The following is a 15,704-nucleotide window of genomic DNA, read 5'->3' as shown; positions in this document are numbered from 1 at the left end:
AAAAAAATATTACCCAACAAAAAAATATTGCATTAATTTGATAAAACAAAATCTGAAACGTTTAGATATATAGATTATTATTTATAACAAGGGGACAACTTCTCTACCCATCACAAAAAGTTGGGTAGTGTACCTTCAACCAATCACGCGATTCCATTTCATTTAACACATTTAATTCTTTATTAAAATACTACAAATATTTATTGTTTTCAAAATATTTTACAAAGGAGGTAACTTTACCCAATTTTTTTAGTTGGGTAGATAAGAATTCACCTTATAACAAATAGTGAAAAATGATGTTTCAAATTTGGTAATATAACACTAATTTTAAGGTAATAATATAAATCGATAAATAAAATGACATAAATAAAACAATTGTAACTTATATATTGTGTCTCTTTTTAAAAAAATTATATTAAATCATTATTATTGAATTGGAAACTAAATCATATTATGATAATTTCGTACGTTATTTTTTTTATGCAAATCAATTAGTATATGATGTTTGTACATAGACTTTATTACTAAAATAAATATTTTTAGTCATTTACTAAAAAACCATTTATAAGTATTTGTATATGATAAAAGAACATGAGACAATTATGATAGAAACATACATAATTTTTTTTATAAAAAATATAAATTTATCATTCTTTTTATATTTTTACAATTATATATTATCATTTTAGTTAATTAATACACATAATATAAAGTTTTATCACCGTGTTAGTAAGTTTTGCCTCTTTATAAAAACGTAAAAAATAAAATACAATAATGGTAATAATTTTAAGTATTATAATAATAATATATTAAATGTAGAAACTTTTAAGTATTTGACGGGAGCTGTCATACATTTTAGGTTTAGAAAAATGAGCTATTATCTCAAATAGGTTTAATAAATTTTTTTTCTCTAACTATATTTAATTTCTTAATTAAAATTATATTTTTAACTTATAAAATTATATTTTTAATATTATAATAATATACATTAAATGTAGAAACTCTTAAGCATTTGACGGGAACTGTCATACATTTTAGGTTTAGAAAAATGAGCTAATATCTCAAATAGGTTTATCACCGCATAATATAAAGTTTACTCATTTTATTTAATTAGTACACATAATATAAAGTTTTATCACCGCATCAAAAATAAGTTTTGACTCTTTATAAAAATGTAAAAAATAAAATACATTAATTATGATAATTTTAATTATTATTATTATAATACATTAAACATACAAAATTTTAAGCATTTGACGGGAGCTGTCATACATTTTAGGTTTGAAAAAAATGAGCTAATATCTCAAATAGGTTTAATAAATTTTATTCTCAAACTATATTTAATTTCTTAATTAAACTTATATTTTTTTAAACTTATAAATAATATTTTTTATATTATAATAATATGCATTAAATGTAGAAACTTTTAAACATTTGACAGGGAGCTGTCATACATTTTATATTTGGAAAAATGGGCTTATATCTTAAATAGTATTAAATTTTTTTTAGAATTAACTCATTTGGATTCAACAGGGGTTTCTTAACTCATCTGAATTGACGGGTAGATGTGAAAGTATCTATGAGATACAATTATTGACCGATCATTTTGACGGGAGCTGTCATACATTTTAGGTTTGAAAAAATGAGCTTATATCTCAAATAGGTTTAATAAATTTTATTCTCTAACTATGTCTAATTTCTTAATTAAAATTATATTTTTTTAACTTATAAATTATATTTTTTATATTATAATAATACGCATTAAATATAGAAACTTTTAAGCATTTGACGGGAGCTGTCATACATTTTATATTTGGGAAAATGGGCTAATATCGTTTAAATTTTTTAAGAATTAACTCATTTGGATTCAACTGTGGTTTCTTAACTCATCTGAATTGACGGTAGATGTGAAAGTATCTATGAGATACAGTTATTGACAGATCATTTTAATGTCTATATTTTAACTATTTCTTTTGTTATTGTTTTATAAAATTGAAGTTATAAAAATAATTTACGGGTAGATGTGAACGTATCTATGAGATACTAGTTATTGATTGATCATTTTAATGTCTATCTTTTAACTATTTCTTTTGTTACTGTTTTATAAAATTGAAGTTATAAAAATAATTGTACGATTTATTATAAATATGAAGTTGGTACATATTATTAATATATAATTGAAATTACGTGAATATTTATGAACGACATAATAAGTTATATTATGTTTGATATTCCTAACACGTGAATTAAAATTTGATAAATGATTATAAGTTATAAATATATTAATGTTACCCATTCTTTGTAACTATATATGTTACTCTTTATTTATTTTTTTCCAAAGTTTTGATAAATATATATCTTATTTTATGCATTTTACTATGCAGGTATATGTTGCAGGCTTTGTTACTGATTGGTTATGATAATTCAAGAATATAGCATTTGAAGATTGTACCATATATATGTTTTATTGTTTTATTTAAAGAGCTAAAAGTTTAGATGTATTATTAGCACTTTTGTTTTTAACTATTAAGTTTTTGGGATTAACATGACTAAGTTTGGGTTGCATTTTGGTTAAATATATATGTTTGATATATATAAAGGAGCTTTTCGAGTCATAATTAGATACATGTAATGTGAAGTCCCGCCAGACCCGTGCGATAGCACGGGTTTCCTACTAGTTATAATTTATCCTTTAATTAATGTAATTAATTGTTTCTTATTAATATTTTATTTAATCAACATTATTAATAAATTATCAAATACATTTATGTTAATCAATATCATTTTTTTCTTATAATGAAAAAAAATAAAAAATTTATGTTCAAATATCTTTTAAGACATTTGATTATTCATAAAATTATTGTATTTGTCATAATTTTCTTACATAAATAATTTATTTTTAAAATAAATACATCTTTGCATATAAAATTTTACCTAAAACAAATTTTAAATTGTTGATGTATTATTTTACCTAAAGCAAATGCTAAATCATTGAATATAAAATTTTACCTAAAGAAAATGTTAAGTGGGGGCAGCAACCCCGTTCCTATGTTGCATAGGTACTGGTACGTATCCAATACCCGGTATGAGTAATGATACGGAGTACGAAATTTTTAAAAAAATTAAGGTATGGATATGTTATGTAATGCTTTAAAAATACACCTATAAAAATAACTAAGAAATTATATTATTTAAATAACGTTAAAATAAAAAAATTAAAAAATAGTTTGCTTAAATAAATCACTAATAAATTATAAAATCATGGTTGAATATCAATATTTTCTTCTCCAATAAGTGTGGCTTCTAGTTCAGGTTCATCGAGAGAAAGACTAGCAACTTCAAGAATACCAGCTCCATCAAATAGATTCAGTTCATCTCCACCAATATCCCACATTTTTGTTACTCCTTTATTATAAACCTTACTTTTTCTCGAAAGAAGACGAAGATTTGTATGAACAAAAACTAAATTCTCAACCATTGTTTGGATTAAGCTTATTCCTTTTCAATGAGTGAATGAATCCATATGTGCTCCAATTTCTCTCAGCATAAGATGAAGAAGTTGGTTGCGAATGAAGTTTCAATGCAATTGATTGGAGTTTAAGGGCTGAAGATCCATAAGTTTCCCATCATTCCTTTAGTTCCAAGGTCTACCTATCTTGTAATGAATCAAATTGGCCAAACTCTCCTTCAGCATTTGAGAATTTAACAAATTCAACAGTTGCCTCTAGCCTTTCATTTGCATCCATAAAGTAACTTCGTATGCATTTGTTTCTTTCAATACAGATCTCATTGTCCCTATGTAGGGCAATGCAATTCGGAGAAATATCAAGCCATTGTTTACAGTAATACCTATTATAAAACAAAATAAAATATAAGTTTTGCATGTAAGGTAAGATAGTTGAAATATAATAGAAAATAGTAAAACAAATTGAGATTTACCTTGGATTAAGCGAATGAGCCAAACAATGAAGAGGTGTGTAACTTTTAGTCCATCTATTGATTACGATATCATGTACCACCTCATGAAAAGATGAATTTCCACTCAACTTCTTGCCTTCATAGTTATAAATAGATAATTTGACTTCTTCTATCATAGAATCCCACTTCTCATAAACCAAATGAAGATTTGGCTCATCAGTGTCACAAGAACGAAGCATGTCATAAATGGGATATGTAAATTTTTAAATGTATCAATTTTATCCCAAAATTGATTACTTAAAAATGTTTCTTTCACAAAAGCAGCCTTTTGAACATCGTCCTCTTTATATTGAGACCATTGTTCATCAATTACCATAGACAAGAGACCTTTCTTAATGACTTGCAATCTTTTGAGCAAAATAATAACTGATGTGAATCTTGTTTCAGTGATAGAAAGCAGCCTCAAATGCACAAATTGTTTGTAAATAGCAAATCTCATGGAATAATTTAGAATAAAATTTCTAATATAAAAAGTATTATCAGTGAATTTAGAAATTCAACTACACTCATTGTAAGCAACTTCATTACTTGGTGTATTTTTTGGTAAACAAATACCTTTGAGAGCCAAATTCAATGTGTGCACTACAATGGTGTCCAAAAAATATGAGAATTCATACTTTCAACAATTAAATCAGTAGCGTTACAAACTGGAGCATTATCAGTAATAACTTGGACAACATTTTATGCTCCAAACTCATCAATTGTATTCAATGTTAACTTAGCAATGTAATGTTTGTCTTTGAACTCACATGTACCATCAATCGCTTTCAAAAACATAGGTCCTGCACTCGAGTTTGCCATGAAGTTAATCAATGGTCTTCTTTGTACATCTGTCCAACCATCTGTAACTACATTCATAACCTTTTCAGTCCAAGTTTCTTTGATAGGTTGGATTAGTTTCAAAATGTTATCTTTCTCCCTCTGTAGCATGGAAGTTCTTATGGCATTATAGCTTGGAGGAATATAGCCCGATATAGAAGTGTTTTTCACATAAGTAAAAATGCACTAATAAAATAAGGATTTCTAGCAACATTGAATGGCATACCAGCAGAATAAAATAATCTAGCTATTTTAGATGCTAAATACTCTCTTGCCTCATTATTAAATGTATTTGATAAATGTCCAACACTTCCTCTTCTTTTTTTATTCTTGTCAATCGGTGAATTCAAACTTGTAGTTCCAGTTGGCAAAAGAACTTGTATAGGTTCTACTTTTTAAGCATTTCTTTGAAGTTCTTACGTCTCAGCCAAATATTCATTTGTCTCTTGTGAACAAATATTTATTCCTTTATTCTTCTCTCTTAACAAATGAGATTTAACCCTAAAATAAGAGCCATTATATTCTATTTGACAAAAGTTACAACGCCATTTAGCATTCCTTTTTGAATCATTCCTATTTTGTAGCAAAGTCACATAAGCCCAAAGAGGACAATTGTCGTCACTACATTTTATTCCACTTGTATATTTTTCCGTTAGAAGTGTCTAACTAAGTTGTCTAGTAAACATCTATAAAAAATTGTAATTTAATCAAATATAATCACAAGCTAAAATAGAAAATAATAGCTAAAGAAAATAAACAGACATAAAAAAAGAAAGAAAAAAACTAGTATAATATTGTAAATTTCACAATGCAATAAGTCACACCATTGATGAATACAAGTTGTCAAAGTTACTAATTACTACTAGATAACATAATAATATAATGAAAATTGATATTCTTACTTCAAAATATACACTACACCGTATTTACTGTTACCAATACAATGAACAGTGTTTTATTAAAAAGTAATAATAATTTTTTAAATTTTTTTTTGGATTAAAGAAGAATGATATAAAAACTGTGTCATTAATCAACTTCACACTTTATTAACCAACATTCTATACTTCATTAACCAACTTTATTTTATTACTAAAAATTATTTTTAACACCTGAGTGCTTATTAATCAACTTCATGACTACATTAACTAAAATTTTACACTTTATTAACCAACTTTATTTTACTACTAAAATATTTTTAATATCTAGGCGTTTATTAACCAACTTTATCACTTTTTTAACCAATGTTTTATACATCATTAACCAACTTTGTTTTACTATTAAAAATTATTTTTAATATCTAAAGCATTATCAATCAAATAATAAACTATATTAACCAACTTTTTACATTCAATTAACCAATTTTATGTTACCACTCTTTATACATTGTTCATATTACTATTCATAATCATTGTTCACGTTATTATTCATGTTACTATTCACTCTTCATGTCATGGTTCATGGTATTTGTGAAAAGTGAATTGAGTGTAGGTGTAGAATATGGTGTAAGCATAGCATACCTGTAATTAATATAATATATGTTGCTATGTTATGTTCCAAAAGCCAAACATAGTTTCTCTAGTATCGCTACAGACAAGCTATACTACTCTACAATACAAGTTATCATCCAACATTGAACACAACAACTTACAATTTACAACACGGCGGTGGAGACTTATATAATAATAAATAAACCAATAAATTACAAGAAAAAATAAAGTAGTACAATACCTTTCGATTTGGAGAGAGAGTAGGCAGAAGGGAACAGTACGACAAGGGCAGAGAAAAGAAGGGTTAAAAGTTAAAACTTAATTTTTCTTCCTGTTTTTTATTTATAAATAGGATAAATAAATAACCTAATTTTTACTTAATTATATCTTTCACCGTGTATAATAGCAACCATTCGTTTATATGAACTGCGGTGAAAAGTATAACATATATTTAAACGAAAGCTCGCTCATTCAGGACAGAACGCAATCATATCTCTCAAAATAAAACTCTAACACTCTCACGCCTCCTCCTAACTCCATGAAAGTTTGCATACTACTTCTTCAAAAAATTCCAACGTATCTTCTTTATCTCTCATAAATAAAAGAAAGGTGTTACACAAAACTCATTTCTTTCACTTTCTCGTAACATTTCAGGTACATAAGACGTTTCCAAATTTTATGTTGTTGTTAACTTCATTTTTGCTGATATATGTTGTATGTTGTTTAATATGTGTTGTTGTTGGTAAATGTTGTATGTTGTTGATAATTTTTTTGTTGATATATGTTGTATGTTATTGTAGATAAAAGTTGTAGGTTGTCGGTAATAAAAGTTGTATGTTGTTTAATGTGTGTTGTTGATGATTTTGTTTTTGTTAATAAAAATTGTATGTTGTTTAAGGTATGTTGTTGTTGATAAAAGTTGTATGTTGTTATTAACAAAAATTGTATGTTGTATGTTGTTTAAGATATGTAGTTGATGGTTTTATTTTTATTAATAAAAGTTATATGGTGTATAATCAGGGGCGGATCTAGACATTATATATTGGTGTGGCTAAACTTTGATGTTGAGTTTTCGATGCTTTTAAATTAGTCGAAGAAGTAGATTTGTCTCTAGAAAGTACCGAGAAAATTTTTTCATTCTATAAAGAGAACAATAAAAACAATTGATTATAAAGAAAACAATTTATGAAAAATTAAGAAAATTGATATTTTTAATATATTAAAATTTTAGGGTGCAACCCAAAAAGAGAAAGAAATGAGAGAAATTTGGCATAATTATACGAGGGGTCCTTTAACAAGTTGGTCACTTAAGTTTTTTTGTTTAAGTTTTTTTTGTTACAACTTGATCATTTAAGCTAATAAATGTGTGCACAGTTACCCTTTTTTTTTAATCATTTTTTCAATCTTTGATTAAACCAATAATTCAAGATACATAAAGTTGCTAAAAAAAATATAATTAGCATCCTAAATACATAAAGTAGCATCAAAAAAATATAAAGTCTGATACTAATTCAACCGGAAAAAAATTTAAAGGACCAAGTTGTTACAAAAAAATCTTAATGGACCAACCTATTACAATAGAATAACTTAAAGGACTCCTGGTGTAATTCTGTCGAGAAATTTGAATGATACTATGATATCAAACTTAGTAATATGACTGATAACTTTTCACCTCATGTCCGTATAATAAAATTTACCATTGGATTAAAATCTATTATCATGTAGATCACGCTTATAAGATTTCACATTAATAAAGAATTATTTAATATGTTATATATATATATATATATATATATATATATATATATATATATATATATATATATATATATATATATATATGAAAAAAATTGAAAATTTTGGTGTGGCTATAGCCACACCCTGCCTATGAATAGATCCGCCCCTGTGTATAATGTATGTTGTTTAAGTTTTGGCGTTAATGTATGTTGTTATTAAGGTTTGTTTAATAATTTACCTTCAAAATTGCAGCTTTATTATGTTCGGTCAACATGTCAGAGAAGATGAGTTTATTATATTGTATGTGGTTTGAGTGTTTATTTTTTATTTTACAAACAAAATTATAGGTAAAGAAAAGGGCGGTTGAAGAACTAGAAGTATTAAGCCAAGTTCTAATCACTAAGTTTGGTTCGAGGTAGATGGAGGGGAGGGGAAGTGAGGAGATATTTATAATACAATGTGTTTGGTTCAATTTTTAGGAGGGGAGAGGAGAGGAGGGGGAGCAATATCCCTCCAAATTACACTTTTTGCGTCCCCCGAATCGGGGGAATTCGGAGGGGGAGGAGGGAAGGTGATTTTGATATTTAATAAATTAATAATATTTACTAAAATATCCTTCATTTTATTTTATTATTTTAAAATTATTATTTTCTTTCGTGTTCTTACTTTTCTTTTTTGCAATTTTTCCTGATTATTTTTATTAACTTATTATAACTATTATCTAACTTCACATTTTTTTCAAATTTTTTTACTTAATATAAATATAAATCTTAATCATCTCATTATTTTTATAATTTTTTAAATATTTGTATATGTTCATGTTTTCTTCTAATTTTGTTATTTATCCTATTATATTTTTTTTTATATCAAGTTTTAAATCATTCACTTTATTTTATTTTTTGTTTATTCAGTTTATTAAAAAATTTAAATTATTAATTTTTATAATAACTTATTTTATGTATTAGTTTGGTTAGATGATTCGTCACGGTTTAAAATTATTAGTATACAGTTTCATTTGTGTCGGAGAATTATAATCTGAATCAAGTGTACTCAGTTTATTAACATTATGGTAAATTATAACGTTTTAGTCCCTCCATGCTACAAATTTTATTACCAAAATATTATATATGAATTTTTCATATTTGAATATCATATGACTTTTATAAGATCATAAGGATAAAAATGTAATTTATTAATAAAATATCTCTCCTCCCCTCCTGAACCTAACATATTTTTAATTAAAACCCCTCCATTCTCCTCCTCTCTCTTATTTTGAACCAAACACTTATTTGATTATAAAAAATCCCTCACCTCCCCTTCCCTCTATTAAAATCCCTCCCCTCCCCCTCATTTAAACCAAACAGACCCTAAAGCATGAAATGTAAATAATGGACCGAGGAAATATCGTATAACATTCATAAATATAATTTATTTTCTAATATAACTTAATACCTCATATTATAATTTTTTAAATCAGGTTAAAATGTTAAATGTATAGGGAGCAATTGGTGACATAAGCATTCCACGTAAGGTATAGTAAATTCAAGTAAATATATAGAAAAAATGCAGGCGTTTGAAATCGAACACCTGACCTCAACCTTTTGATATGGTTGTTCTAAACAACTGTAATGGTATATTACGACTATTGGCTTTTTTTACCACAACTAGTAGTTCATGGCTTTAAATAGGATATATACAACCACAAGATACTTTTTTTTAACCTTTTTTATTCATGAAAGTTCAAGAATACTCAAATCCTTAATTTTCAAAAATAAAAATTAATGGAGTTTCTATGCAAAATAGGAATGATTACGATATAAACAAATATTAAAGGCTACCTAGATGAATTTGTTCAAGAATACGAAGAATACAATGAATTTTTTCGACTAAGTTTGAATGAAATGATTTATATAGTGCCAAGATAATATTTTTAATATTATATTTGAAATTTCTTCATTAGATTCACAAACCAATTTAGAGTTCTAAGTTTTTTTAAAAATTTTCTTATGTAAAGCTTTGACTCTATTTTTTGTGTGTTTATTGATGTGATTTGTGAATGAAATAGTGTTATTTTGTAAACTCTACTATTAGGTTAAAGAGTGGTTTAAAAATTATGAAAAATGTAAAAAGTGTGAGTGAATTTAAATTAATTCAAATTTAACATGAAAATATATAAGTTCCGATCTAAAATTTTAATGCATTGTATAAATAGATGAAATAAATGAGGTGTAAATGAAAAATGTGACAAGGCAAAACAAATGTTTTTTTTATGTTTTAGTGGCATATTCTTGATTGTTTGTTGACTTTTAAAATGAATTAAATGAGAATGAAATGAATTAAAATAAGAAGAAATTAAAATTTGTCTATTGTAATTACTAACATTTTTTACTTTTTATGTATATGATTAAAAAAATAATGCAAGAACTATGGTCAATTTCAAATTTATAATTGTGTTTAAATAATGCAAGATGCTTACAATAAATTATAAAATTTTATTTAAAATAATAAAAAAATGTAATTTATTCAAATAGTTAAATATTAATTTTATAGATGAAACAAACTTGAAAGGAATGAACTTTTCATGAGATATGGGACCTATTTATTTCAGCTTTAAAAATATGAATTTTTTCTTTGTATTTTTTAAAATAGATTTTTCAAAATTGTTTTTCAAAATAATACAAGTTTTTTTATATTCGTTTTTTCTAAAATGAAAAACTAATCTAAAATGAAACACTAATTTTGACATCCTATAAGATAAATATAGATTTTTGAAGACCAAAACTTTGTCAAAATTGCAATTTTTTCAAAAAGTTGTATTTCAAAAATGATTTTTATGAAAATCTATTTGAAATAGCTTAAAAATTAAGTAATTTTTTGAAATTTTGATATCTAAATTTTTTATTCATAAATAGATGAAATACCTAAAATCACATTTTAAGAATAACTATTCAAACAAAATTTTCATTTGAAGCTTTTATAAAAAGCTTCTTTATAAAAAAAAATTTCACAAAATTTTGTAATACTATAAAAATCATTTTTAAAAAAAGCCAAATCAAACGGACCCATAATATTTAAATGAGATAAAACATGATGTAATGCAAATTATATGTAAAAATAATTTTAAAAATCTCCGGAACAAAATTAGAGTATAATATTAAAATATAATAACAAAAAATCTATATTTACTGGATTAATATTGAAGAAACTACAAATTTCACTCAAAGTAAGACACGTATGCGTAAGTACACATTCTTTGATTCCAGTTGGGAATCATACTTGGGCCAGTACCCTAAGAACCATAATGCAAAAGAAAATAAAAACGAAATATTATACTGTAAACTTTTGGATAATTATGGGCCCGTTTGTTTTGGCTTTTTTTAAAAATGATTTTTATAGTGTTATCAAATTTTGGGAAAAAAATTTTTACAAAGAAACTTTTTATAAAAGCTTCAAATGAAAATTTTGTTTGAATAGTTATTCTTAAAATGTGATTTTAGATATTTCATCTATTTACGGGAAAAAAATTTGGATATCAAAATTTCAAAAAATCACTTAATTTTGAAGCTATTTTAAATAGATTTTCATAAAAACATTTTTGAAATACAACTTTTTGAAAAAATTATGATTTTGACTAAGTCTTGGTCTTCAATTATGTATGTTTATTTTCATAAAAAACATTTTTGAAATACAACTTTTTAAAAAAATTATGATTTTGACTTAAGTCTTGGTCTTCAATTATGTATGTTTATGTTATAAGATGTCAAAATTAGTGTTTCATTTTAGAAAAAACGAATATAAAAAAACTTGTAATATTTTGAAAAACGGTTTTAGAAAATCTATTTTCAAAAATAGAAAGAAAAAATCCATAAAAAATCCATTTTTTTAAAGCTGAAACAAACTGACCCTATACCTAACAAAAACCATTTAGTGATAACATACAACCAGAGAAACTCTTAGTCATGAAAAAGGTAAATACATTTTAACAAAACTAAAAGGTAAAATTCACACACTCCTATAAAACAAAACAACACATCTGATTTTGAACTCAAAGTGTACATCACTTGTTTTTCTTAAGCCGATCCGCAGTCTCTTTTGCACCATTCGCATCTTCCACAAACTTCCCCAGGACCTGTCCACCGAGTGTCTCAGTGATGACACGTTTGCCCGAATCATAAGTTTGAGAAACAGAAACGCCTTCTTTTCTAGCAATATTTGTAGCAATGTCATCATCGATGAAACCATCATCCTCGTTTTTCTGGGCCGCGGAATTCATGAGAGAAGCAGCACCATCTTTTTTAGCCTGTCCCAATGTTTTGTCTTCCGCTGATTGCATAATTGCAGCATCTCTTTGTCCAATGGGTTGAAATGATAACTCACCAGACACGTTGAACACATCGCCGTATTTTATCGGTTCTTGCTCGGGCCTCCGTGGCTTCTCCTGACTCATTTTGTTCTCAAACACAAGTTATGTGTGTTCTTATCTTTAGATTTTTTTTTTTAATTTGCTTGGTTGGATGTGAAGTGATTATTTATAGTATGGAGTAGTAGCGAAGGGCAAGAATTAATAAGAAGGTTGGTGACACTAATGTGTTGCAAGCGATGAAGCACAATGTTGTACAACAACCGCTTGTTCATATAGCGACAGGTGGAGTGAATGCATGCAAGTTCCCAATCACCATGTTATTTTTTTCCTATGTCAAGATGTTTCTACACAAGGCATTATATTATAAAACAATGGCTTAACTAGATTTTTTGTTATCTAATTTAATTAATTGTTTCATGTTAAATTTGTATTTAATATTAGGTGAATTCTTATCTACCCAATTTAAAAAGTTGGGTAAAGTTACCTTCAATGTAAAATGTCTCGGAAACAACCAAAAAAATATATTATTTAATAATTAATTAAATAAGATAAAACTAAATGATGCAATGTGATTGGTAGAATGTACACTACCTAATTTTTTGTGATGAGTAGAAAAGTTGTCCCTAGTAGATCCTCAAATACATTTCTAGTCAATAGGGTGGATCATTGTGTTAATTTTTATTTTAAAAAAGGGTTAAATATACAATGCCCTCTGTCATTAGGGCGAGATTCGGTTTTGCCCCCTGAAGTTTTTTTTTTATCTACCCCTTATAAAATCAAAACATCAATTTTACCACACCCTATTACCACAGATGCTGACTGTGTAGTTGACTAAGGCACATTTATATTTTTTTATGCTGACTGTGTAATAAATAAAGAAAGATGGGATCTAAAGGAATATCATGGTGTACTGCATGGAATCTAAAGAACATCATGGTGTACTGCATGGGAACAAAATCCCAGATTATCCAACATATAATCTTCACTTTTCATCACCAAAAATAAGCTTTCTAGAGTTTCTTCAATCTTGGAAAATTCTGGATGAAAGATACTCGTAGCATGGAAGACGAAAATGTGATGCCCCACCTGAATCCAACTATATGTTATTACATTCTTTACCATCATTTGATTGAAGATACAAATGAAGAAATTGAAGGCTATGAATTAATGGGGAGGGTATACTTTCCAAGTCTAAAACTAAAATTCTATCATCAGCGACTACACATTGTGTCATGAAAACTTAAAAGAAGCTTACATTAGTTATACACTAACACAGATTATATTTGCAATTCTGATGCTATAGAAATCAAAACTGACACTAGCTGACAACATTTGCTTTAAAGCACCCACTCTATTGAAAAACCAACACTAGCTGACATGAAATTCTTCATGTTCACAAGTCATGCAATCCACAATAATGGGTGTCTACCAGAAGCTCCAAACATCATTGGAAGTTGGAACCAAGTATATTATCAAGAATGGACATTTTCTAAACATATTTGCTAGAGACATTTCAGTTCGCTATGTGGTGTAGAAGAAAATGTATGATACCAACACCTGAAATCAGGTAGTGTTCTTTCATGAAATGTGAAAATTAATATAACAAAAGTGAACATATTTTCAACGATTTATGAATCAGTACTATCACTATAAATAGGAAAAATACCTGTTGTACCGAAATAAAAGGTGTCTAGTGGAAGCAACAGACACCTTGGAAAGATCTTTTATTCACTACCTTATTACTTAGGTAATGGTTAAGCATGGTTATCAATAGTCCATTCAGAATACAAATCACTAGAGATTAAAAAGAAACAAAACTAAGAAAGATCAGCTCATTCTGCTTCAGAACCACCCGTTCCTGGTTCCACGTGAGCTTCTCAATGTGGCTATTTAATTATATTCAGCTTGTACTGTTATGTCTCTTTGCATATCAGTTGACAACCTTTGATGTGATTTACTTAGGTTGGCATTCTTTAAAGTCTAAGTTCGTTTTCTAAATGCAGGAATATGGAAGCAATCTCTAGTTACATTCACCCATACATTAACAAGAAATTACATCATATGTGATTGCTTGTCAATAATTATTATAACACTTAACTTTTATTGACAGTAAAATATAATAATTTTCAGAATTCATTTAAGGGAAGAAAGTAAGCCACTGACATGCGTAAAATACTAAACCACGTCATCTTGCGTAAAATAAGCCACTGACATGCTTCAAACCAAAACCAGTTTAATCAATATATGCTGCAAAACCAACCCTACACATAAGGAAAACCGAGAATTACTTGGGGATGATACGTGCTCTTGTAAGATGCAGAGTACAATTGCTCTCTTGGCTGGTGAAGTATGCCTCTGTTCTTTTGGCTGGTGTTTTGGTGCTGGCACATTTATTTTCTAGGTCAATGACCACTTTTTTCACTCAAGAATAACCCTCCTCTAATGAAACAGATTCAGAAAACAATAGTAACATATTTGGTTTCATAGTTGCAACTTGCATTTTGTGTGGTAGACATGTATGCCAGATTCTGCAGATTATCAAGTTCTATTATCTACACTACAATGCAGCAAGTTCTCCATAGAAAAGATTCCAATGTTCAATTTAACTATTTAAGGGATGGATGACAAGGTCAGTTTGCGTCGGTGTTGGATTGATTCCCCGAAGATGCCCGCCTCGTCCCCCTCTCATTCTTGCGTGTGCTTCTGTTGTGTTGTTCAGAATGAGATGATGCCCTCTCATTCTTGCATGTGCTTCTGTTGTGTTGTTCAGAATGAGATGATGCGAGTCATTGCGAAGTTGTTGTTGCTGCTGATACGTCGATGAGAGATGATGATGATGTTGTTTGTGTTGTTGTTCTAATGGCCGTTTTCAGAGAGTGAAGGAAGTAGAGAGGTAGTAGTGGTGGTGGTGGTGATTGTGATGGTGATGGTGGAAGTGATGATAGGAGTGATGTTGTTCTAATGGCCATGTCATAAGTAGCTTTTGCCACATCACCAATAAAATCAAAGCCCAGTCAGCAAATATGGTAAAAGGGTTTGGTAAATCTAGGTTTTGAGTTTTATAAGGGGCATTTAATAAAAAAAAATTTCAAGGGGGCCAAACCGAATCTCGCTATATTGGCAGGGGGATGAAATATATTAAACCCTTTAAAAAATCATTTTTGCATATTTAAATGACTTTACATTACAAATGACAATTTTTATATTATATGGATCAACACAATGTATCAATTGTATTTTATCTTACTATAGAAAAACCAACTTCTTAATTAACTTTTTTTATATGTTGTAAATATCAAAAATAAAGTATAATAGACTTT

The 15,704-nt window shown here is 27.4% G+C and overlaps 1 protein-coding gene across 1 annotated transcript; it reads right to left on the bottom strand.

The window, feature by feature from the left end:
* Positions 1–11,944: 11,944 nt before the first annotated feature.
* Positions 11,945–12,519, bottom strand: LOC131647790 (late embryogenesis abundant protein D-34-like). The gene has a single exon (XM_058917625.1). It carries the CDS (start codon positions 12,466–12,468, stop codon positions 12,079–12,081), a length of 390 nt encoding a protein of 129 aa, XP_058773608.1. The 5' UTR covers positions 12,469–12,519; the 3' UTR covers positions 11,945–12,078.
* Positions 12,520–15,704: the final 3,185 nt, after the last annotated feature.

This window comes from Vicia villosa, linkage group LG2 (assembly GCF_029867415.1).
Source record: "Vicia villosa cultivar HV-30 ecotype Madison, WI linkage group LG2, Vvil1.0, whole genome shotgun sequence".
NCBI lineage: Eukaryota > Viridiplantae > Streptophyta > Magnoliopsida > Fabales > Fabaceae > Vicia > Vicia villosa.
The sequence above is the reverse complement of the archived record's forward strand: the minus strand, read 5'-3'. Positions and strand labels throughout refer to the sequence as shown.